The sequence below is a fragment of the Aulostomus chinensis genome, chromosome 8 (assembly GCF_037954235.1).
Source record: "Aulostomus chinensis isolate RoL2024-O1b breed Wild chromosome 8, RoL_Achi_v1.0, whole genome shotgun sequence".
Lineage (NCBI taxonomy): Eukaryota > Metazoa > Chordata > Actinopteri > Syngnathiformes > Aulostomidae > Aulostomus > Aulostomus chinensis.
Window position 1 is genome coordinate 28,403,539 of NC_141327.1, and position 25,168 is coordinate 28,428,706.

Genomic DNA, 25,168 nt, shown 5'->3' on the forward strand with positions numbered 1-25,168 from the left:
TCCGTTTGTACCAGTGAGGCAAAGGCGGTGTTTTCCCTCCGCAAATCACGATAAAAATTATTTTCATGCTTTACAATTAATAATTAAACACGGTTTGGGAAAAATACACGTGCTGGAAAGACCAATGTGATGAAGTGTAAATGTTAGTGGAGGGCAGTCATGAGCCACCGAGTCTGCTGGAAGTGAAGGAAGACACCGAGACGCACACCAGAAATCACGTGATTCGGGACAAAGTTGTTATTTTTTATTTGCACAATCATACAAAAATAAATTGGTGTATAATCAGATAGTAGCACATATAAGAGACAGTGAAATAAGAGAGATAAAATTAAAAAAAAAGATTCCACGACATAAACAGAATATTATAATCGAAACTGGGATCAGTCCCTGGTTAGCCAGATGTTCCCAAAGGTTTTCCAGATGTTTGGTCCCGGTTGCGCCCAGTATAATCAGAAGCTAGCACTAGCTAACATAGCGTCATTTCCACTGCTAGCCGTTTGCGTTTTAAACAAACAAACAAACAAACAAAGTGCGTCCCATACCTGCTGCTTCAACCTCCAGGAGCTGGTTTGACGTCCCACTGCGTTGGACGTCGTTGTCTTGGAAACGGAGCCCCATGGCTCGTGGCCAAGCTAACCTTCTGTTAATGTTAACACCGGGGGTTTGTTGGCTAGCTGGAGGTGTCAGGATACACCAAGTCAGTAGAAAAGAAGAAGGAATCAGAAGAAGCTGCTTCTGCCGGGAGTTGACCTCCTCCACCTCCTCCACCTCCACCTCCACCCGCCAGCAACACCAGCTTCTTGCTGCCGCAGCCACCGGGTCCCTGAGCGTTTCACGGTTTGTTGGCCTCGGGTTTCTACGACGGGGATGAAATCGCGCGCTTCTCTGCATCCTCGTGAGTGTCCTCGCCGTTGCCAGGGCGACCGGAGGGGCTGACCCCGGCCACGTGACTCCAAGAGAGCTCCTTGGCCGCCGCCGCCGCTCTAGTGGTGTTGTGCGTGTTTGTATGCGTGTCTGTTGCCGATCACTCGGTTTGGCTGTGGTTGGTCGGCCCGAGCAGACAGCGCAGTTTGCCGCCTGGAGAGACTCTTACACACGGGTAGCTTAGTTCGGGCTGGGAAGATGGAGCCCTCGGCGGCGGGAGATCGGATTTTCGCCGCGGAAGCCATACTGAAGCGCCGCGTCCGTAAGGTGAGCCAGAACCGTCCCGCGTATTTTGACAGATGTTATTCCGCGGTGAGCACGGCACGGCACTGCTCCAGTCCATAGGCTGCGGGGCTGCGGGGCTATAGAGGCCTTGTGGCTCCCTTTACTTTTTTGCTAAACAGAGCTAGCTAGAAGCTAACTAGCCAGGCTATCATTCAAGTTTTAGCAGGGTAATAAAAACCAGCGACACAAAGAAGGGCTCGCTGCTGAGGAACAAGGCCGGCCAGCCGAGGGGATGAGAGGGGGGCGCTGAAATGGAGGGGCCTGATTTTGTTGGCAGCAAATGGTCGCTAAAGCTGCATTTTATTATTATAGCCTGAGGAGGGTCTGCAGTGGGGCTGAGGTAGCTGGTTCCAGATTATTAGTGTTGAGAACGCAACCCCCCCCCCCCCACACACACACACACTCACACTCGTCAATAAGGAACTTGAGTATTTTTTTTAACTCGACATGTATTTTAGGGGGAAAAAAGCCTGTAAACAATGGCAGAGTCCCTGATTATATAGGTGGTCCCCAGCAGGCCTGCAGCGTCTTCTGCTGAGACCCCTTGTGTCGTGTGTGTGTGTGTGTGTGTGTGTGTGTGTGTGTGTGTTTGTAACTTAAAAAAAAGCAACGGTAACAGGATGAACTCCTCACTAGATGTGCAGATGGATTCATCCTTTATATTTGACTATGACTGAGAACCCACTTCCATTTATATAAACACAGGATTCCTAGTAGTTCACACACACACATATATATATATATATATATGTGTGTGTGTGTGTGTGTGTGTGTGTGTGTGTGTGTATGTATGGAATATTGGATCAGGAATATCAGAATGATGGTTCTGATCCCGGGGGCCAAGGAATCCTTTCCACACAGTAGCTTGCACTGGAAAATGAACATCGCGTGATGTAATATGAGACCCTCCATACATGCATGGTTCAAATAAATCGCCTTTCCTGCCTTTAAATGTAAAACAAAGTGCGTTGATGTCCACAACGGACTTATGATGTAACATTTGACGGAATGTCTAGGATGATGTTGATATTCACGGATGAAGAGCTCCGCTATCTGAGCTCGTGTCAGTAGGAGCAGATCGGCACTGAAGAAAGTCGGTGCGTTTCTGTAATTTATGGGAAAATCGCAGCTCGGTTGAACCTCCCTGATGGAATGGGAAGAAATCAACAAGCTGAACACAAAGTTACAATCAGACTCTTACAGAAAATAATGCAACGGGACCTGGAGCTTCCTGTACTGGAACATTCCACACAGTGTTTGAAAGACTCCATAGATTCTCCTCACTTCAGGTCAGATTTCTGATTTAAGCAAAAGGGAAATGCAGTGTTTTAGTTTTAGGAAATTGTGTTCTGTCCAGGTTTGCCCACCTTACATGTTCTTGGCTGTTTTGTTTGTTTCTTTCTTTTTTTGCAGGGAAGAATTGAATACCTGGTCAAGTGGAAAGGATGGGCAATGAAGTGAGTGCTGGAAATGTGTTTTTAATGTCCTCACCCAAATCCACAAGTCTGGATGAGATGCAATTTGATGAACAGTAATCGTTGTTTTGATTTGTAATTTGGGGACAGCAGTTAACACCACACCCAACGTCCGTTCAGGGGTCGCTCTGTAAATCTAATGAAGGTTGTTGTTCTTTCTCAGCAGAACTAACAACAGAGTGATGTTCAGCAGTCAAACCCTTGGGTTTTCAGGAAGTACCAGTGCCTTATGGGTACTTTTATACCAGCTAGCATGAAAATATCAAACTTGTATGTAGCCTGTGCCCAGGAGGGTCTTTTAACTCGTCGCCAGCAAACTATGCGTCAGTTTTCTGACTCCAGCGTCCCCTCCAGGAGAACACTTGATGCTGCTTTGATGTAAATTGAAATGATTTCCTTCTTAAAAAATTGTTCCCTTTCGTTTTTAATATTCTTGTGGTTTATCCTTTCTTGTTTAGGCACAGCACCTGGGAGCCGGAGGAGAACATTCTGGATGACCGGCTGATACTCGGCTTCGAGCAAAAGTGAGTCAAGACTGCAGGATGTATGAGTGCAAAATCACCATTACTTCGTCTGAAGTTGCAGCATTTTAAGATGCGTCACCATGATGTGTGGTGTGTTCATTTCAGTTGTTGTTTCTTTATAATCTGAAATTATATAATTTACCTTTCAAATGAGACACGCTTCAGGAGAGTCAGGCTGCTGAGGGGTCCGGTTTGATCTTCCCGACATTCTCCCAGGCGCTCTGACTCATGGCGGGTCAGAAGCCATCAGTTCTCAGTGACTTTTCACTCGTTTCCATCCGATTGTTAAAAGTCCATCAGGGCTAATTCACTCAACGGCAGTTTGAGATGAACTTGCATTGGCTGGAAACGAAATTCAAGTCCACACGTGGGCAACTTCCCAGCCTGAACTGAGCCATTGGCGGTCCCAGTCCAGTCTGCAACCGGGGGGGGGGGCACAAACAATTAAATGCAGCTTCAAAAAAGACACACGGCACGCCCAACACACCGGGCTCATGGACATTGCATAAACTAGGATGGCACGTCAGAAACAGGAACGTGAAGCCTCAGAACCTGGCTCTCCTCAACATGGCTGTCGCACTCACAGCTCATCTCGTTGGATGTCATCGTCTTTTTCTTTTTTGTGATTGAATTCTCAAACTGACATCATGTTTTCTACATTGTTTTCAGGGAACGAGAAAGGGAAATGCATGGGCCAAAGAAACGGGGGCCAAAACCCAAAAACTTTGTCATGAAGGTACATTTTGTAGTGTTTGCTACCATGATGGAATGAGCATGTACTTTAACGTTCTCCCTCAGTATGAGTCTTTTTGTCTGCAGGTACGTTGTCTCAGAATTATTGCAGTCATCATTTCTTTGTCAGTTTTTCCAGCCTTTCTCAGATTGTCTCTGTTGCTCAGGTCGCAGGATGTTACAGCAGAGTGGAAACTTTTGTTTGTGGTTTCTACGATTAAAGAAAGAACGAGGTCAAGCCGCTTAAACGTCTCTGCTCACAACATAAATTTTGCTGGGAACACATCAGTGCTTCTGTCTGTCTCTGGAAATAGAATGAAAAGACGGTGTTGCTTCAAACTTTTTTTTTTTTTTTAATTGTCACCCTCTTAAAATAATCGCCTGAGTCATTTTTTTTTCTTCAAGTTTTTCAGAAAACACAAGAAATTGGAGACAAAACACGATAAGGAGTTGTTTTAGGGGGGGGGGGGGGATGTCCAAAAATGACTTTGTCAATTATTTAAAGGAGGAGACAAAATAAAGAATGTGGGCAGAAATGAGTCCTCTGTTCAAACGCTTGAAATAAGAGCCGTGGTAAAGAGAGCCTGACCGATATGGGACTGGCGAGGCGGATCCCAATTTTAGAGCAGAAAAAAAATCTGATAGTGGATCTTCAGGCATCTCAAGATCTGATCTGATAATGATACGAGGGCCTGGATGAAGATGATCAACGCATCTCCAGTCGATGCATTTTGTGAAGCTGGGAATCTCGAGGCCCATTATCTCACATTATTACAGCAAAGCGAAGTGGTCAGTCAGTTGGAAAGTCGGTTCATAAATCATAAATTTACTGTAGTCTTTCCTCTCTCCAAGCATATTATTTAATATTGGAAAACACATTTTGGTCAGGAGAACCCGTGGAGATGCTAACTCCCTTTTGGCCTACAAAAACGCATCCCCCCGCAGCACTCTAGAAATAGAAAAGGCTTTTGTTTCTCAGTGTCGGATAAAAATTGAAATCACACCCTCAAATACTTTGTCTTCTTTCTCAGGCTCGTGCGCAGAAAGGACAAACAAGCAGCCGAGCCTCAAAGTCTCGCCAGGCAACTTCGCGCTCCTCCTCCTCCTCCTCCTCCTCCTCCGCCACTCCTGGTCGAGCCACTCCTTCCTCCTCTGCTCCACTTCATTTAGCGTCTTCATCCTCCTCCTCCTCAACTCTGGCACCCTCTCCCAAACTAAATTCTCTAGCCGCCACCCATAAGCTGAAGAAAGACATTCATCGCTGCCACCGGATGTCCAGGCGCCCTCTCCCTCGCTCAGACCCTATGGCGAGTGCCTTCTCCAACCCTGGTGGTTTCCCTTCCCGCCCGCATGCATCCCCATTCTCTGAGACCGTCCGCATCCTGAACCGTAGAGTCAAACCCCGGGAGGTCAAGAGAGGTCGGATCATCCTCAACTTAAAGGTCATTGACAAGCCTGGTCGCGGTGGAACAGTTACAGGCAGTAGGAATATTTCAGGAGGCCGCCAGAACATTCCTTCACGCAATCGCATCATCGGGAAGAAAGGAGAGGCTCCCTATAGACCTTTCCAGCCTCCTCTGAAGATGCTTGGCTTCCCAATGTACGGGAAGCCATTTGGCCTGCAATGTGGAGGCCCTGTGCCTTTTCACCCCCACTCGGGATCATGCTCCAGCACAGGGGCCAGGAACACCCACTCCACCTCCTCCCAGTACCGGTCACCTCCCTCTCCTTCCAGCTCCAGTGGCTCTGATGGAAAGTCTCCCACCACTGCCACAGCTGCAAAAGCTACAGGGGCCTCACCTTCTAGCAAGGGTCCTGCATTCAGTAAACCTCAGTCATTGACCCAGCAAGGTCAGAGTGCCAAGCCATCGGCTCTTGCCTTGTCTCCAGATGCAAACTCTGTAGCGTCAGCGTCTCCTTTTCTCCCCTCATCACCCTCTTCCTCTTTGGAAGAGGATGAGGAAGAGGGTTCCCTGGACCGATCCATGCCCCAGGAGGGAGTGAGGAAAAATCCCCTGCGCCGACCCAAACGCCAGTTGCCTGCTGCCCTTACTTTTGTCACCACCGGCGACCAGAGCTGTACCACTGCCGAACCACAAAGGGTGCCTGCCGAGGGGGACCCCGACTGGCACCCTGAAATGGCACCGAGCTGCAAGGATGTCGTGGTCACCGATGTCACCACCAACCTTGTCACCGTTACCATAAAAGAGTTCCCCTCCCCTGCCTCTTGCCCTGCCTCTCCCTCCTCTGCCAGCCCTGAAGTGGCGTCCTCTCCTCCACCCAGCACCACCTGCGATGGCCCCGCTCTGCCCAAGCCATAGGAGACCAGAAGTTACGAAGGCCATTGCCAGATGATGGGGGAAAAAAATGTTGCCACTTCTGTCCCTCCTACCTTTTCTAAAGGTGTGTCCACAAGTATGTAACAATGAATATATTTTAATTTAGTACCCAGCCATTGAATAGTAGAAAAAGAAAAACATATGTTTTTTAAAAGAAGAGCCTAAATTCAAAAGAGGGCAGCTAATATGCCCTTCTTGTCATTGAGATCGTCGTAGTTGTCCACTTGCACAGCACCAACTCTTTCGAGCGGACTTGGATGGAAGTGGTATTTGTTTCCTTCATTTGCTTCGGACGTTCCAGCTTGTTGGGACACAAAAGTTTCCGTGTTTAGGGAGCGGCTCGCCCGTCTGGGATGTGGGGTGAAGACTGTACCTGAGACTCTTGGCGCGAGTGGAAGAAGTAAATACCGTTTAGAATCGAGCCCTGCTGCGAAGGCTGTTGTGCCAAATTTCTGCCCCCAATTTCACCAGAAGTCCAGCTTGTTAATGATAAATGAGGTGATGTGGTTTTGCACTCAACACAGTTGGACTCTCATATTGCATCAATACAGCGAGGTAAATGCAATGCACTTGACTGCATCTAAAAACAACCTATTCTGTAGTTCATCAATTTTTCAATGCCTTCTTTCTCTTGCTCTCTTGAACGCACACGCATATATATACAGTATGAGTAAGTATTTATATGCACGCACAACCTTAAAAGCTGCAAAGGTAGACTTTAAGTTATTGCTGTCCTTGCCGTCTCTCCCTGCTTGCCTTGTTTTCTTAAAAAAAAAAAAAAAAATCCACCATTTTCCTCGACTCTACCGTCCACCAAGACTCTAAACTGGCCTGTGGTTTGTTGAGATGGTTGCTCTGTACACCATAATTGCGCTACTTAACTCCTCCATTTGTCAAGGTCTAGAAGATCCCTGGATTAACCAGTTTGTGCTGTGAGCTAAACTGCAGTCACCAGTTCAATGCAGGTAAAATAGTTTGTAATATCCACTTGGCAGGTGTTTGAAGTCTGTGGAGTGTGTGACCATTACGTCCTGGATAGTAAAAATCAAAAGTAGTTGCTAGGATTGTGGGTTTGACTTCCACTTTGCCGGGTGGAGCAAACCGCTCTCCAGCTGCTTTGGTGTTACGTGGCGTTGTTCTCGGTCTCCTCCTGCTACCCCGCTTGGGTCCAGACCTGAGAGTTCAGCCTCCTCAGGTTCTCAGTCAATGAGTACAACCACGAGGGACCCAAGCGCCATTGTCAGGCTGTGTGATGCATCCTCTCTCTGTTGCCCAGCTTTGTTGCAGAGATTTTGGAGTTGCACATAAATCCCACGCATGTGACTTGAGACTTGACTTGGGTTTATCCTCAAAAGACTTGAGACTTGACCCAGACTCAGGTTTTGGACCCTGAGTACACGGCCACACCTTCACCCTTTGTCGTAAATCTCGGCAATAAAGACTTAAAACAACAGAATGGGGCGGCGTGGCTCGGGGGTAGAGTGGCCGTCGAACAACCGAAGGGTCGCTGGTTTGATCCCCCACTTCCCCCAGTGACCATGTCCAAGTGTCCTTGAGCAAGACACTGAACCCCTAATTGCTCCTGATGGCCCTGCGACGGACTGGCGACCCGTCCAGGGTGAACCCCGCTTCTCATCCAATGTCAGCTGGGATAGGCTCCACCCCCCACCCCCCACAACCCTTAACGGACAAGCGGTAGAAAATGGATGGATGGAATGACAGAATGCTGACATGCTGTGTTTGCTGTGCTAAAATAAACAAAGCCGGATGGATGAAATTCCATCAGGCACCTGCATGTCAAAAGGTCAGTCACAGGGTCATGTGACATTAAAGTTGAGGTTACTTGCTCATTGGTAGCTCAGTGCATCAGCTAAACATTAGCTTGCTGCTAGCGTAGTGGGACCCACCCTTGATCAGACTGGTTTATTCTGGCTTTCCCACAACCAGACGTTTTCCTGTGCCGGTCCCTGCAAGCTGATGTCAGAGACTTGACTTGGACCCGAGACCAAAGACCTCAACTTTACGAGGACTTCCCGCTTCAAGACCTGACGTGTACCTGCCATCAGAGACTTGAGACTTGCCTTGATTCTACAACAAAAGACTTGCATCTCTGCGTAGCGGGTTGTTCCTTTGCTCCGCTCTTGGCTTGGCTGCCCATCAGTGTTAAAAGTGATGTTGTATTCAGGCAGAGGAGTTCGTCTCTGTTGATTGGTCAGGGAAATGAATCGGTGTGGAGAGCGTTGGCACCTCTGTCTGCTGTCGGCAGGCTGAGATTGTGTCTAGAGGAGTAAAAGAACGTAGGTTCCTCTTTAAATACGCCAGAATAGAAATGTGAACATGTGGTCTGGACTACGGGACTACGGGACATTCCATAGCAACACAAGAGTGCAGGAATCCTTCTCCAGGCCTCTGGAGGTCATTAAGCGTCTAGACTTGCATCTGTCCTGCTGGACGCTGGGTTAGGACACTGACCTTTTGACCTGGTAAATTCCTCTCTGTTGTGACTCAATGGTCCTGAGAACATTCAAAGGAGCCACATGGGGTTTTGGACTCCAGGGTGCATGGATCAAGACTTCCTCTCCCTGACAGAGAGAGGATCTTCAGATTGGCGGAGTTTTCTCTTTAGCTGTAAATGTTTGTGCTCCAGCTGATGTGTGTCTACACTTGAGATGCAGCTCCTGCAGTGGAGCAGGTTGAGTTCAGCTGCTTCTCCTTGTCAGAAACCATGGACGTAGGAGCAGATGTGTGGTGAGGGGTGTCGGCCCAGGCCGTTCCCCTGCATGTGTTCGGTGTGCTGTCTTCTCGTGGCGTCACGTTACACAATGAACGCGAGCCTTTTGCTCACCCTTGACTTCTGAGAGTTTGACGCATCCCCCCGTTGCATTCTGAGCCTGCAAACCTCGGCCAAGCTCATCCACTCCAGGCTGCCAACAGAAAATGTACAGAAAAAAAAGTTTTCTATCATGTTTCAAACGATTAAGTGCGTCTGAAGGACTTCTGGCCCCCTTACCCAGACTTCAAACCCTTCTCTGGTGCTACCTGTTCTTTCTAGACCTTGTCTCTTACTCTGTTATGACCGTGTTTTAATATTTAATACAAATCTTCCAGATGTGTTGCCTTATAGCTGCTCCGTTCAACCCCAGCTGCACCTCAGGCGACCTTTACCTCGTCTTTCTCAGCTTTAAAATACACACTTCCTGGAATGGATATTCATATTTATCAAAGTGGGGTCGTATGAGACATCTGCGTGTATCTGATCCTCAAAATGAAAGCCCACCTGAAACGATCAACTTTTTTGGCTTTTGCTGGAATGCGAACCCGCTCCTGCTGCTCCGTTTCTCCCGCTCATCTCACGCCACATCGTCCCTCCACTCAAGAGCAAGACCCCTCGGTGCGTGAGCTCCCGCGCCGAGGGCTCGGGACTCATTCCCGTTTGAATCATGGCCTCAGATTTAGAGGCACCTACCTTCATCCCCCTGCAGAGGTGAGCCGGGTTGCAGCGAACATCTGGAGGTCAGACCTGTACCATATCCCCCAACCTCATACAACCCCTCTGCAATAAATGTGAAGTGTCCCTTGTAAACCTGGTAAATATGACAAATACATCACTGCAAACTGTGCAAACCTCAAATGGCGTCCGCTCTCCCGGGTCCGGGTGAGCGCGGCGTTTTTGAACACTGACGAGGAAGAAGTCGCCTCCTCTCCTGTCATGTACTGGATGGTTCTCGTTGTCGTCGATACTGTTTCAATACTCATAGGTTACACATGGAAGGATTTATTCCAAACGTACACATCCATTGCACGAAGAAAAAAAGAAAAGAAAAGTGACAGTTCTTGAAATGGTCTCTCGCGCAAATTTAAATTCTGACCCTTCCCTGAAGGACAGTCGTTCACTTCAGTCCTCATGTGACAAAATGAAAACTCAGACCGTGTCCTTTTATATTTTCCGGCAACCGATGGGTTCAACCATTATTTTCTTCTCCAAATGGATACATTGTGGATTTGGAATAGACTTTTTCATCGACTATTATCTTTGATATCTTTAAGTTGTGGGTAGAAGTGACTGGCGGTTGGTAGATGTGTGCCGTCTTAGGCTGCTCGGTGTTGTTTCCAACTGTTGATAGCAAGTTTCTTTTCTCTCGTATGGGGTAGCACAACTCAACTTAGTGGCCTATCTTTCAACCAAATAGGGCTCTTGATTTTATTATGTGATGATTTTTTTTTTGATTTTTTTTTTTTTTTTAAAGCTTTCGTTCCCTTTATGAATTGTTTTGCATTCATGTGTGATATCATTTAGAAGTGCGATGTTTGGCACTAATTTGGAGAAAGAAAAAAAACCGAAACAAAAGAAGGATCCTTGTTTGAAGGTGTGGATAACGATGCTTAATGAATTGAAAATTGTGCTTTTAAAGCCTTTTTTCCTTTGTACTGTACTTTTAATACTTTTATTGAAATATGCATAATTATGTTAATGTGATGCTGTTTATTTGAATGCAACTTTCAAAGGTCCAATATGGGTTTTTAAGAAGGCCAACTCCAACGGACGGGACTGCAGTTTTGTCCGGGTGAATATGAATTATGTCCATTGTATCGGTGGCGATGGCGAGGAGGCTGAAGATAAGGACGACGTTGTATTGTATCTGAAGCATGTTTTGCAAACCCTTATTGTACAGATTATGTATTCAGTGTCATGTTACATGTTACTGTTGTTGCTTTCAGTGTGTTTCTTGTACAAGGCTTTTGATTAAAAGCTCCTTAAAAGAATTTTTTTTTTTTTTTTAAATGCGCTCTTATTTTTACGCCAACGACACAAAAAAAAAAAATGAAAAAGGAAAAACCCAAAGAGTTTGTTTTTGCCCTCTGTAGGCGGGGCTGTCAGAGACCGTGTTTAGTTTAACGTCCTCCAGGTTCTCCCCCCCGGTCTTCTCGTTGCGGTTCGGGGGCCTCCTTCCAGAGGTGGCAGGTCCAGCGGGGGAACCTCAGACTTCTCCTTGCCTGGCCACAGCAGCCGCCTCTGACTGGAGATGTGGTCCCTCCACCTGGTCCTCACTGGAGCACCTGACAGGGGGGGTGGCCTTCCCAGATGCCCGAGCCACCTCAGCTGCTCCCTTCCACCCAGAGGTGTCCCTGTCAAACATGTCACCACATTTGTTGCTCCAAAATGCGTTGACACTTTCTGACACGACTGAAGGGTAAGTTGGGTCTCCTGAAGGGCACTGACGCAGGCCCGATCGCTGCCTGACCTTCCAAAAGAACCCTCAAATACTGATTTTTTGTTTTTCTGCCATGACGGTTCAGTCCAAATGTCTCAGAGTCCAGAAAAGTAACGATCACTTGAGCCCGGACTGAGGGACTGTTCCCAGACCGGCACCAGATGTAGTCCTTCCAGCTGGGAGGAGGCCACGGGCCGACCGGGGACCAGGTGGATGCAACACCTGCCTGGGGAGCGTCCAGGTGGAATCACGACGTCCAAACCACCTCAGGTCACTCCCTCCTGCATGGGTCTCCAGGGAGAACTGGACTTCTCCCCTGATGCGGAGGTACGGTGAATTGTTGCATTTCCTTCTCTCTTTCTCTGTGACACCTTCTTTAATTCAGTCAGGAATGTGTCAACAAACTGGGCGCATTGTTCTTTGTCTCACGTGAAATGCAGTTAAAATCAGCATTTGGATCCTCGGGTCATGGCTGAAAACGTGTGAGGTCACGGTGACTTTGATCATTCAAGCGTGTTTTTGTGGCGGACGAGATAAACCCCCCCCCCCCAGGGGTTTCGAAGTCGTCACAGTGCTGGTGATGTGTGGACGTGAGGTCGCTGTGACCTCTGACCACCTGTCAGGAGCTGCTGAGAGCCCGGGAGAAGGCTGGCATCTGTGGCGCCTGATCATCCGCCGCTTCCTTCCCTCCAGCTGCTGTAGGTTTACGTCACCCCACAGAGAGGCGCTGTTGAGCTGCTGCCTGTGACTTCAGCCCGACAACAAGGTCACAACACTGGGGTGTTCATCTCTTAAGGTTTTGATTAGGTTTTTTTTTTGTTTGTTTGTTTGTTTTTTTCTAGTTTTCTACTCTTTAGAATGTTGTAATGAGGCTAAAACAGAGCGGAGGAGGGATACGTCAGTGTTCATCCATGTTCTCAGGCTGGATACCACTCAGTTTAGAAGCCAGATGGAGCTAAAATAGTCACTGTGGTTTTGTACGACTGGCCCACTTCTGTGTGTGTGTGTGTGTGTGTGTGTGTGTGTGTGTGTGTGTGAGAGAGAGTGAGTATAAAAGCAACATCAACCACCACTGGGGATTAATCCACAATCTGGGCTACAGCATAGACTGAGCAGACTGGTGTGTTTGAGCCTCATCGTGTTGTGGTCGATGTTTAAGCTTCATCTGACAAAAAGACACGAGTTTGTGTGACTTCATCGAGGTGGTGTCGGTCAGACGAGGAGCTGCAGGTACAGCCTTTTAAGACCTCTGAGTCGAGTCACGTTGAAGCTCCTGTGGGGAAAAAAACTTGATTCTTCTTTGCCTCTTGTGCTGATGCGGCTTTTGTTTTTTCCTCACCAGAACTGTTAAAATCAGTACAAAGTCTCACATTCATGCCGCTTCTGCTTCATTCATGCAGCCAGGAGGGGAGTCCTGGAGGGGAGTCCTGGAGGGGAGTCCTGGGTCGGCAGGTCCGGGCGCTGGTTGTTGCTCTCTCTCTCAGAGGCGCTGTGATGTGTCACGTCTAAAATTGATGAAGTCATCGTAGCAGCGCCGGTTTGCGCTTCAACGGCAAATGTTTACAACTCTGTGCGTGTTTTGTTTCAGGTTCTATTTTGCGTCAAAGGCTGCAGGAGTGGGCGTGTCCATCAGACGGGTGTGGGAAGTTCAGAGTTCAGACACAGAATAAACTTCTGGCTCCACCTACTTTGTTTGTATGTGTGGTTTGTCAGCCAATCACATTCAAGGTGGGCGGTGCTTCGCTTTTTATCGTCTACCTTTACAACCATTCTGAAAACACCCAACAAAACACCAGCCGTAGTTTATGATCTTTGCTACTTTCAGGTTGCTACAAGCTCGCCATTGTTTCACGCAGCGAAGGCCCGCACGCAAAAAGCGGAGGAGGCAGAGAACGCTGATTCAAATAGTCCCCACAATTAGGAAAGTAGTTCCGGCTACATGTCTAAACTCTAAAACTGCAGGATCTTGTGAATTAAAATTTAAACAAATTACTCTCATTGTTTTTATGATGCTAAAGATTTTTTTAAAAATGGTGAAAAATGTATGATAGCTCTTGATGGAGGTATGCTAACACTTCCCATCCACTACCATTCATTGTGCTAAGCTAACGAGAGTGGGGCTCAGATCCCTGGTGCAGCACAGAGAGGAGGAGGGGTCCGTCGTCACGTCTGGCTCTGGGACGATGGAGAGTTTCTCCCTACCACCTGTTGGAATATGTTTGGGTTTTAGATTTTGTTTCTTGCCACTTTTTTTCTTTCTTTTCTTTTTTACCCCCTTTTTTCCTGTGTTTTTATATTTTATTAGTTTTTTTCTCTCAGTCTGAATCAGTGGGCCCTTCACAACTTGATTACAAAGTCAAACCACTCAAGAAAATCCTTGTCCCAGCATGCAACGACACACCTGACAGCCTTTTAACCCGCTGCCCCCTCACACACAATCTCTCTCTCTCATGCACACACACAAACACACACACACACACACACACACATTGATCCATGTCTTGTTTGTTCACGCTGCTGCTGGAGGTTCACCCCTACCACTGACGCATACCCGCAACCTCGCTCCTCCTCCTCTTCTCTCGCTCTCTCTCGCCGTCTCCATGGTAACGGATGGAGGAGAGCAGCTTAGCAACGCAGAGAGGGAGCATCTCATATCAGCTCCGCTCCAGACAGCGCGGTGCCATCAATATTACACCGAGGTAGAGGCAGGAAGAGAGCAGCGGCAGCGGCGGCGGCGGCGGCGTTTCCGGGAGTCTCGCGTGAGTTGATGTTTTAAGATCCAAGATTTAACAACTCGATATTTCCTCGCTGGGTGTCCGGTCGCGTGCGTGTTGGTTGATTCGACCCCCGCAGTCTCGATGAAGTTCGTGGTGGTGCTGGTGGGCGCGGGGACCCTCGCCTTCCTCGGCGCGGTGATCTGCATCATCGCCAGCGTTTATCCGCGGAAGCGCGCCGCGCCTCTCAGCGACAACGGCACCCTGACGTCGGAGACGCTGCTCCAGCCACTGGAGCCCGGCTCGGTGGCCCACGCCGGTCCGCTGGGAGCTCTGCACGGCTCTGAGTCCTTCGATGGAGGGAACGGGCTCGGCGGCATCGGCCTGGAGGTCCCCACTCTGAACGAGCTGAACCTCGGGGGGGAGAACGCCGGCGGCCCGCCAAAGCAGTTCAGCTTCAGCCGGTTGATCTGCACACCGGTCCCCGCCGGGGAGTGTAAGACCAAAGACTTGAGGCAGCGGCGGGAGCAGCAGCAACAGCAGCAGGCAGACGACCCGCTCTACGGAGCCGGGGACGAGGACTGGACCTACCTCCGCACCACCGCGGAGGAGCTCCGCCAGATGGTCCTGCAGCAGAACGACCAGATCCTCATGGACCAGAGGACCATCCGGGAGCTCACCGGGAAGCTGAGTGAATGCGAGAGCGGCCTGGAGGACGAGAAGAGCACCCCGGAGCGGAGCATCGGGGTCTGGAGCGGCAACCGTCGGGTCATGGCCGGCGACGATGTGAGCTCCTCCGCCGCGGCGCAGCTGCAGACGGCGCGGGCCGTGGAGGAGCTGGCCAGGGCCATCATGGACCTGAAGGACCGCATTGAGAAACTGGAGGTAAGAACAGAGCCTACCTGTTGTTCTGGAGCTCTTTATCCTCCTTTTGAGTTTTGATTATTTGCCTTTGGATTTAAACCAAAAACATGAAGCTTGTTTGCATAGTTAATTAGATTAGATTAGATTAGATTAGATTAGATAAGACTGAAGTTTATTCATCCCACAGAGGAAACGGTTTCCCATCAACAGACAGACTAGATGTGAAAGGCTGCTCCGTCCAGGTAAACCTGCGTCCTCACCTCCCGCCGATCATCCAGCTCAGACCAGAGAGGTGGATGCATGGAAACAGTCTGTTCAACGTCTGCAGCACGCTGCTCTTTCCCTTCCTCCCTTCCATTTATCCATCCACTCCTCTTTTATCTTCAACTCTCATCCTTCCTGACACCAGAAGCCCCCTCCCCCCATCCGCCCCCACCCCAGGGAAATCTCTCCACCTGCTGGCCCTCCCACCCCCACCACCCTGTCAACGGCCACCTTTTACCTCTGCATCCAGCAACAGAATAGAGACATAAATAAAAGATGAAGCTTGGTGGACACACACACACACACACACACACACACACACACACACACACACACACACACACACACACACAGTGCTGCATCACTGCCTCTCTGAGCACAGTGAGGTTTTCTCTGTCAGTGTGAATTTATATCTTGAACATCAACTCCTGCCTCAGCACCTCTGTGTGTGTGTGTGTGTGTGTGTGTGTGTGTGTGTGTGTGTGTGTGTGTGTGTGCAGGGCAGGCTCCTCGTCTACAGAGCATCTCTGTCTTCACTTCTTCTCCTACATGTTTTTCTACTTCAGCTGTGAATACTAACACTGCCCGGCCATCGTCATTACCACAACAAGTGGGGTGGCTGTTTCCCTCCTCCCACTCTACTTCCATTAGAACCACCCAGAACCTGAATTATGTGCGTGTATTATTAATGTCACCACACAGAAAACGTAGTGTGGTTCTCAAGCGCACTGACCCAGAAGAAACATCAGCAGGATCAGCCTCCCTGCGGCTCCACCACAGACCTTCCAGGCCAGAGCTCATTTCTGGGTTTGACTACTGAATCCTGCGTTACTTTATTAAAACGAAACCTAAGACACACTTCTTGTCCCCGCTGCTCCACACGTCGATGTGCAGTTTTTCTTTTATGATCTTATTAATATCTCCTCATGAATTTCAAATGTCTCCCTGCAGGCGGAGATCGGCCCTGCTGCCTTGAACCTGACCGACTCCTCTGTGGGCGCCGGTAGCAGCAACCCGTCTGTCAAGGCTCCCGCTGCTTCTACCGGTGATGCTTCCACTCCACCTGCTGTGGCTGGCCCTGGGGGCCGCCGCCCCACCTCCTCCGCCCCCAGGCCCCCGTCCAAGGGGCCTCCTGGGCGCGGAAAAGGCCCCTGGAGGGTGGAAGACCTCGAGGGAGAGCTGGAGAGGAAGATAAAGATGTTAGAGAAGGAGCGGCAGGCTATGAGGAAGGAGACGCAGGGGCAGCATGAGAAGATAAACCAGGGCATCGACACCGTCAACCACCGCATCACCGAGCTGGAGCACAGTGAGTGGGGGGGCGCAAGATGTTGGCTACATATTTAGTGTGTGTGTGGTGTGTTCCTCTGTCTTGGGGCGTGTGTGTGTGTGTGAGATGCTCACGTATGACTAGAAACACTAACATAACCATAAATCTTCAGAAATATCACCTTATTATGATTTCTATTATTAAACTTTGGCAGGTACAAGGTCAACAAGGGGCGGCGTGGCTCAGAGGTAGAGTGGCTGTCTAGCAACCGAAAGGTTGCCGGTTCGATCCCCACCTTCCCTGGTGACCTTGTCCAAGTGTCCTTGAGCAAGATACTGAGCCCCTAATTGCTCCTGATGGCCCTGTGACAGACTGCCGACCCGTCCAGGGTGAACCCCGCCTCTCACCCAACGTCAGCTGAAATAGGCTCCACCCCCCCGTGATCCTTAAAGGATGAGCAGTGTTGACAATGGATGGATGGAAGATTAACAAATGGTGATGATGATGATGATGGGCAGCCGCTCGGGGGTTTGAACTCACCCTGACAGCTGAGCTTTACGAGCCCTTGAGCTTCCTGTCTGCGTCTCGTGTCGTCGCTGCGTTTGTTCAGACGCCGTAAAGCTTCCATGAGCCTTTTTAAGCCGTTTTATTCTCCCAACGTCCCCGATGGCCTTCCCATCTCCTCCGAGCTTCGCTGTGGCCTTGAGTAAGAGAGGACAATCATTAACTGGACTGCTTGAAATCTTGTGTGTGTGCGTGCGTGCGTGTGTGTGTGTGTGTGTGTGTGTGTGTGTGTGTGTGTGTGGCCATAAAGACATCATCATTCTCTCTCTCTCTCTCTCTCTCTCTCCCTTTTCCTCCTTTTCCCAGCAGCGCTGACAGAGCCGTCCTTCCCCGACGGCTTTGTCCTCTCCTTCCCCATGAGAACCAACTACATGTACGGCCTGGTGAGGAAGGAGATCACCGAGATGTACGCCTTCACCGCCTGCGTATGGCTGAAGGCTAAGGAGGGGGGCATCGGGACCCCCTTCTCCTACTCGGTGCCGGATCAGCCTAACGAGCTGGTGCTGCTGCAAGGAGTCCACAACCCTGTGGAGCTGCTCATCAACGACAAGGTACACCGCTGCCTGGGTTTCCATCAGCAGTTGGAAGTTTAGAAAAAGGTTCCATGAAAACTCATGCCTGGTGGGTTTTTTTTGCCTTTTTGAAAGTGCACAGTGAAGGCGCTTCTTCTTCTACGGGTCTGATTGGAACAGCGTATAGATTTGTTACCGCCACCTACTGGACTGGAGTGTGGGTCACTAGATATGGCAGGAAAAATAAAAAAATTAAAAAAAAACAGAAACGGTTTGCTACCCATGACTGTGGGGTAGCTCAGGCGAGCTTCGGCAAACATAACGTGACCGACCAGCTGTTGCTGCGGTCGTCTACGCAGGTTTTCCTAACTTTGTCTCCAATCAAAGCCGGAACTTCAGGACAATTCCAAGGGCTGTGTCCGAATAGTCAAGTAGTAACCTACGTCTTACTGCTACGACCTGCCGCCACAGCCTACTCCTACAACCTAAACACGGCCGCACCTTTCAGACACCCTAGAAGATTGGTGGTGAAGCACGACCTTTGCTGGCAGAGCACGGATACCGTAAATAGGTAGACAGCACCAACGAAAGCACCACCTGCTGGCCTGACTGTGGTACTGCACTCCACTCTGAACACACCCTTCATTCATTCTCTGTTATTAAGCACATTAACGCACCTGTAAAGGTGCTCACACACGTGTCGCGTTTGGTGTGAACGCACCTTCAGTCGTCAACAACGACTATAAATGTTGGTGTTGCATAAGAATGGGAGACTGTTGGTGGCACACACTTGGCTTGCGCGTCCACAAGTTTTCAGGGGACAAAGAAGAAGTCGGCGGTGCATTGTGGGCCATAGGTTGCTCCTTAGGGTGCACCGGAACCAACCTACAATGTGGGCGTGTTTAGGCTGGAATTTAGGTTGCGAAGCAGGTCACTACTCGCGCCAGTTGTGGTTTCAGACAGCCTAAGACCTGCTCTGAGACCCACTATCAGACCTACTTGGCAATTCGGACGCAGCCATGGTCCTGAAGTGTCTCTCTTCTTCTTCTACTGTCTGTTACAGCCGTGTGTAACGTTGCCTATGCTGCCATCTTCTGGCAGCAGGACATATTTTATTCCCTGGACTCAAACACATGAAATAAAATTCACTTGGCAATCAAATTTTTACATCTGACTACATGGAAACGTTGATTTAATGATCAACGTCAGAACATCGATGCATTAAAATCTGCATTTACCTTCCATTCTTGACCCGTCTCTCTTTCACCGCCTGGACTGACACTCAGAAATAAAACCCTCGAATCGATGATTTCGTTGCTTCTCGTGATTTAATATAAATGTAACAGATCGCGTTAAATGGGAATCTGATATCGCCTCACACCGGTGGCAGGCCTCTGAATCCCGTCAGATCAACCTTGTGATGTCATCAGATATCATTTATTGTTACCCAAAAACTCAGAGAAAAATTGAGTTGTGGTGGAGTTGCTGATTCCCACCTCGTGTTTTTTCATAGCTGAGGATTTAGACCTCACGTGGCTGAAAGACAAACCTGGATGATGATGATAATAACAATCATCATCATCATCATCATATATCAGGAAATAAATGGCTCCTTTTGGTGAAAGGGATGAACTGACTTGAACCCTCAAAGTTTCAGGGTATGTTAACGAACGCAGCGCTCCAGCGGCGCCCACTCCGGTGGTTTGTGGTTGAGAATGAAAGTGAAGATGTCCCGACCCCCAATTAATAGTTGAGGGAGAGCGATGAGGACTGCAGTTTAGGGTTGTGGGGGTGTTTGGCTCTGAGGACACAGAGGGAGTCTGTCTGCTACTGCAAGTGAGGAGATGATGTAACGTAGTGAAATAAATAAGAAAACCTGCGTGGAAAAGAAACAACAAAGACAAAGGAAAACATAATTATAGGACCTTTGAAGTCGAAATACTGCAGTGCGGTTGTACGGCTGTGCCATGCGGGTCTGTCACAGCGACCTTTGACCAGCAAAGTCTTTTCGGTTCATCCTGGAGTCCCAGTGGAGGCCGAGGCTAAAGGAGACTGATGGCGTCCATCATTTGTTCATGTTTGTAACGGTGGTTGAAGCTTTGATGCTGGGAGCGCAGCTGCCAACTCACTCTCATCTCTCACGATTTGAAAAAAGTGAATATTGGCCACCAGTGTGATCAGATCTGTCCCCCATCCATCCTCTGCCCTGTAGGTGGCGCAGCTGCCTCTGTCACTCCCACAAAACGAGTGGCAGCACATCTGTGTCAGCTGGACCCTGAGGGATGGGGTGTGGAAGGCCTACCAGGGAGGAAAGATGAAGGGGAGGGGAGAAGGACTGGCTGCCTGGCATCCCATCAAACCCGGGGGAGTCCTCATTCTGGGCCAGGAGCAGGTGAGAGAGCTGGAGGTCCAGATGGAGGGGCACCTCCATGAAAGGACACACCCGCCAAGAGTTGGTGTATTAACGAGTGTATAAATGGGTGGAAGTGGATGGATGTTGAACTGATGGATGAGTGGATGGATGTTGAACTGATGGATAAGTGGATGGATGTTGAACTGATGGATGAGTGGATGGATGTTGAACTGATGGATGAGTGGATGGATGCTGAACTGATGGATGAGTGGATGGATGTTGAACTGATGGATGAGTGGATGAGTGGATGGATGTTGAACTGATGGATGAGTGGATGAGTGGATGGATGTTGAACTGATGGATGAGTGGATGGATGTTGAACTGATGGATGAGTGGATGGATGTTGAACTGATGGATGAGTGGATGGATGTTGAACTGATGGATGAGTGGATGAGTGGATGGATGTTGAACTGATGGATGAGTGGATGGATGTTGAACTGATGGATGAGTGGATGGATGTTGAACTTATGGATGAGTGGATGGATGTTGAACTGATGGATGAGTGGATGGATGTTGAACTGATGGATGAGTGGATGGATGTTGAACTGATGGATGAGTGGATGGATGTTGAACTGATGGATGAGTGGATGAGTGGATGGATGTTGAACTGATGGATGAGTGGATGGATGTTGAACTGATGGATGAGTGGATGAGTGGATGGATGTTGAACTGATGGATGAGTGGATGAGTGGATGGATGTTGAACTGATGGATGAGTGGATGGATGTTGAACTGATGGATGAGTGGATGGATGTTGAACTGATGGATGAGTGGATGAGTGGATGGATGTTGAACTGATGGATGAGTGGATGGATGTTGAACTGATGGATGAGTGGATGGATGTTGAACTGATGGATGAGTGGATGAGTGGATGGATGTTGAACTGATGGATGAGTGGATGGATGTTGAACTGATGGATGAGTGGATGGATGTTGAACTGATGGATGAGTGGATGAGTGGATGGATGTTGAACTGATGGATGAGTGGATGAGTGGATGGATGTTGAACTGATGGATGAGTGGATGAGTGGATGGATGTTGAACTGATGGATGAGTGGATGAGTGGATGGATGTTGAACTGATGGATGAGTGGATGAGTGGATGGATGTTGAACTGATGGATGAGTGGATGAGTGGATGGATGTTGAACTGATGGATGAGTGGATGGATGTTGAACTGATGGATGAGTGGATGAGTGGATGGATGTTTAACTGATGGATGAGTGGATGGATGTTGAACTGATGGATGAGTGGATGGATGTTGAACTGATGGATGAGTGGATGGATGTTGAACTGATGGATGAGTGGATGAGTGGATGGATGTTGAACTGATGGATGAGTGGATTTATGGACACATAAATGCTGGGTGGGACTTCATGGTATCGGCTCGATTATAGAAAGACGAGCTGAGGTGCTTGCTCGTGTGTGTGTGTGTGTGTGTGTGTGTGTGTGTGTGTGTGTGTACTGTAAAACAATGTACAGTTTGTGTATATCAACATGTTATTATATTTCGATCATACGTGTGTATATGAATGACTGCGTGTGTCGGAGGGAAAAAGGCAGTTAATGCAGAGATCAACATCAGGGTTGGTGGAGGAGAGCTGGACTTTAACAGGTTATTCCTTCTTTTCTGGCTTTAATCAGTTTGTGTTTTCTTAATTCTTTTTTTTTTACTTTGTTGTTTTTGGTCTTTATGTATTCAGAATAAACATTTCAGTCTGTAACGGTCTGACAGCGCAGTCCCGCGGCGCCGGGCGAGGAGGGCACGGATCGCCAGGGAGGCGACTAATTAAAGAGCCTTTCACACACGACCAGACAGCTGACGGCGTTGGCCCCCACGCTGGGCTGCCCCCCCCCCCCCAGTAGCCCCACATGGATTACATAACCATTAGGAATCAGACATTCCAGCCTCTCGCTGGCGTTAAAATACCAGCTCATCACGTTTGCATGATAGATAAGAACGAGAGTTCAATCTACAAGTTGCTGCAATGATGCAACAACTCTGCTTCCACATGAGAAGGGCGAGCGGCGTTTCACTGATCCCTCAGTGACGAGTCACTGTCAGGTCGATGAGCTGAGCACCAAAACACAAACAACAACAAGAAAACAAAGCGCGATAGAAATGTTTGCGTGGAGAAACCAAGCGCCGGCGGACGCTGGTGGACTTGAGGATCTCATCTAAAAACGTCTGGTGCCGTATTTCAGCTGCGAAGGAGATTCTTGACCCCCACTGGACCGAAGTTCAACTCTCATTCCAAATTCTTGTACGAGAACTTCCCGTTTGCGCTGTGGGTTGAATGCTGTGTTCACTGACGCCTTCGTGTTCCTGAGCAGCGAAACTCAATACTCAGTCTTCAGGTGAGGCTCTTGACCCTCTGAGGGAGGAGATTCTGCTCGTCTGTCTCACTAAACTCTCCTTTGCTGTTTCTTTTTTCCAACACTTCGTGATCAAGGACACGCTCGGCGGCCGCTTCGATGCCTCTCAAGCTCTGGTCGGTGAACTCTCCCAGTTCAACCTGTGGGACCGGTTGCTGAAGCCTGCCGAGGTGGCGGCCCTGGCCGACTGCAGCTCCTCGGCCCTCGGCAACATCGCGCCCTGGACCGATCTTGACGTGGACGTCTACGGCGGCGCCACCAAGGAATCGCTGGATCCCTGCCACGCTGCCCAGAGATCCAACCCGTCTGGCCCTAAACAGTGAAGGGAGACTGTTCAGAGGTCCGTGTGGCGGTGGATGAAGCAGAAATGTAAAGCGAGTCACACTGGAGTTCACGCGTGTTTGTCTGGAGACGGGAGCTTGCTGGAGGACTGCGAGGCGAGGCTTCGTGTGAGCTCCTCAGTTGTTCAGAGCGGTGTATCTGTTTTGTTTTTGTGTCGGTGTCCATGCTCACGTGTTCACTTCTGCAGTGAGTTTAGTCCCAGGGTCACCTCAGTGGGGGGTGGGGGTGGGGGTGGGGGTGGGGGGGCTGCATGGGAGGGTCACACTCTGGCAGCAGCAGGACTGTAACGGACGTATTCCATGATTGATTCTGTTTCAGGTAGGAGTGTTGAGGGTCCGTTAACCACACGTGGTCGACCGATGAGCGGCGTCTTGATTTTCCAGAAAAGTGACACAGAGTCCTGTTTGTCCTCGTCGTGCTGGTTGTGTTTATTGCTAAAACCGATCTCCGGGATGCTGAAACCTTCTCACACTCAATGGGAGGAATTAAATGACTTCTGTTCATTTCCAAACTGTGTGTACTTCAGGTTTTACACAGTTTACTGCATTCCATGATTGGATAAATTAGTGGTCTTATAAATGTGTATTATTGTGTAATGTATCCCTGCTAATGTGGCTCCGTGCTAGTCTGCCCCCCCCCCCCCCCCATGTAGCCTCACACTCCTACTAAGCTAAGTAGCAGCATCTTCTTTGCAGCTAAGGCAAAGCAGCAGTCCTCCTCAACCCTCGATGTCCAAGCACACACCCGTCCACCCGTCCACCCGTCCACCCGTCCGACACTGAAACTGTGACGAACCTGAGTGAGAATGTAACTCTATTTGCATGTGAAAGGTGTTTTCAGCACTCAAAATGTGTCAATTCCAACACTGGTGTCCATGCTGCCCCCCCCCCCCCCCCCATACACACACACACACACACACACACACACACACACAGAAGCACACAAATATCTTTTTTGGCTAATCAGATCCTCACTGAGTCGTTGTCGGGGAAGGAAATGTAGGAAGTCGACTGATTCCATGATGAACCTTTTGACCTTTACACGTGAGAGTCAGACGCGAGTGCTCGTGAACCCGGACGGGCAACCAACGCTAACGTGTGTTAAAACGGACCCGGCGGCTGGATGCGGTCCTGCGTTAACCTGCATTGTCCCTGAAATGAGCAGACACGGACGAACGCAGGGCGGCGACCGAGTCAAATGCTGGTGAAACCTGCAGCCGCTGTGAGTGGCGAGGTCACGGCAGCATTCATGGTGAAGCTCAAAAGGAGCGTCGTGGGTGTTGAGTGGAGAGGAGCGTGAGGGTTTGATTCCCACCACACCAACAAGATTCCAGTCACTGTGCAGTGAAGTGTGCTGTGGTTCCAGCGCTGCGCACTTCTGGTTTCTTCTTACCTCAAGACATGAGCCCCTCACTCATTTTGGTTGTAAAGTGCCTGTCTGGGCTTGAACGCCTTCTTCTTCTTCTTCTTCTTCTTCTTCTTCTTCTTCTTCTTCTTCTTCTACTGCTTTCTGTCTCTCTTTTTCCATCTCTTGTGCTTTTGACGATTAAAGGCTGTGACGGTGTTGCGCTCGTGTTTACTTGCATCTTCATGGATTCTCTGTGATATTGTGAAATCGGTGGATTAAAAAAAAAAAAAGAATGTCACGACAAACAGTTCTGGAGTTGTTCCTGGCGAGTTTGAGCGAGTGTGTCCTTGTGAGCGCAGGGGTGTTAATGAGGGGCCATTAATCCAATATTCACATGTACACACACACACACACACACACACACACACACACACACACACACACAGACGCGTGTCTTAGTCTCATCTCATGTAGTTGTACAGCAAATTTGTCAGACTAATTTGGGTTTGACGTGTGTGTGTGTGTGTGTGTGTGTGTGTGTGTGTGTGTGTGTGTGTGTGAGAGAGATTCAGAACTTCAATGGAGGTCTAATACACACAGGTTTGATTCGTGATCCCTGATCCGCCCACGCGCGCGTCTCTTGGCGTGGGGCTCCGCTCGGCGGTGACCTGACGTGTAACCTTCCTCCGCTCGCGTCTCTTCTCCTCAGGCTGCCTCATCGCTTCAGCTGCGTGACTAAGAAGCAGGATGGAAGTTCAGTTTAACCCCTCTGTCACCGAAGCTGTAACCCCACATTAAATCTGGAACTGTGTTTCTACGAGCGGTGGAGCAGCTTCACCGCCTCACTCACGTCACTCACCAGCAGTGTGACGGATCACCAGGGTGAGATGTTCACTCTGGCTGCCACTTAGCCGGGCTGCTGGGGGTGCGGCGCTTGGTACCGGGGGGGGTCTCTGCGTCTTGCCCTGCGACACTGGAGACAGCCGGGGAATCTGCAGAGCCCGCCCTCCTCTGAAG

General features: G+C 49.3%; 1 protein-coding gene across 1 annotated transcript; it reads left to right on the plus strand.

Annotated features, from left to right (window-relative positions):
- The first annotated feature begins 638 nt into the window (after nucleotides 1–638).
- On the plus strand, nucleotides 639–24,447 carry LOC147257970 (uncharacterized). The gene is made up of 10 exons (XM_086212251.1): nucleotides 639–1,191; nucleotides 2,623–2,666; nucleotides 3,143–3,208; nucleotides 3,878–3,944; nucleotides 4,972–6,259; nucleotides 14,328–15,091; nucleotides 16,286–16,640; nucleotides 17,475–17,716; nucleotides 19,890–20,069; nucleotides 22,540–24,447. Exons 1-10 carry the CDS (start codon nucleotides 1,123–1,125, stop codon nucleotides 22,783–22,785), a joined length of 3,321 nt encoding a protein of 1,106 aa, XP_086068377.1. The 5' UTR covers nucleotides 639–1,122; the 3' UTR covers nucleotides 22,786–24,447.
- Nucleotides 24,448–25,168: the final 721 nt, after the last annotated feature.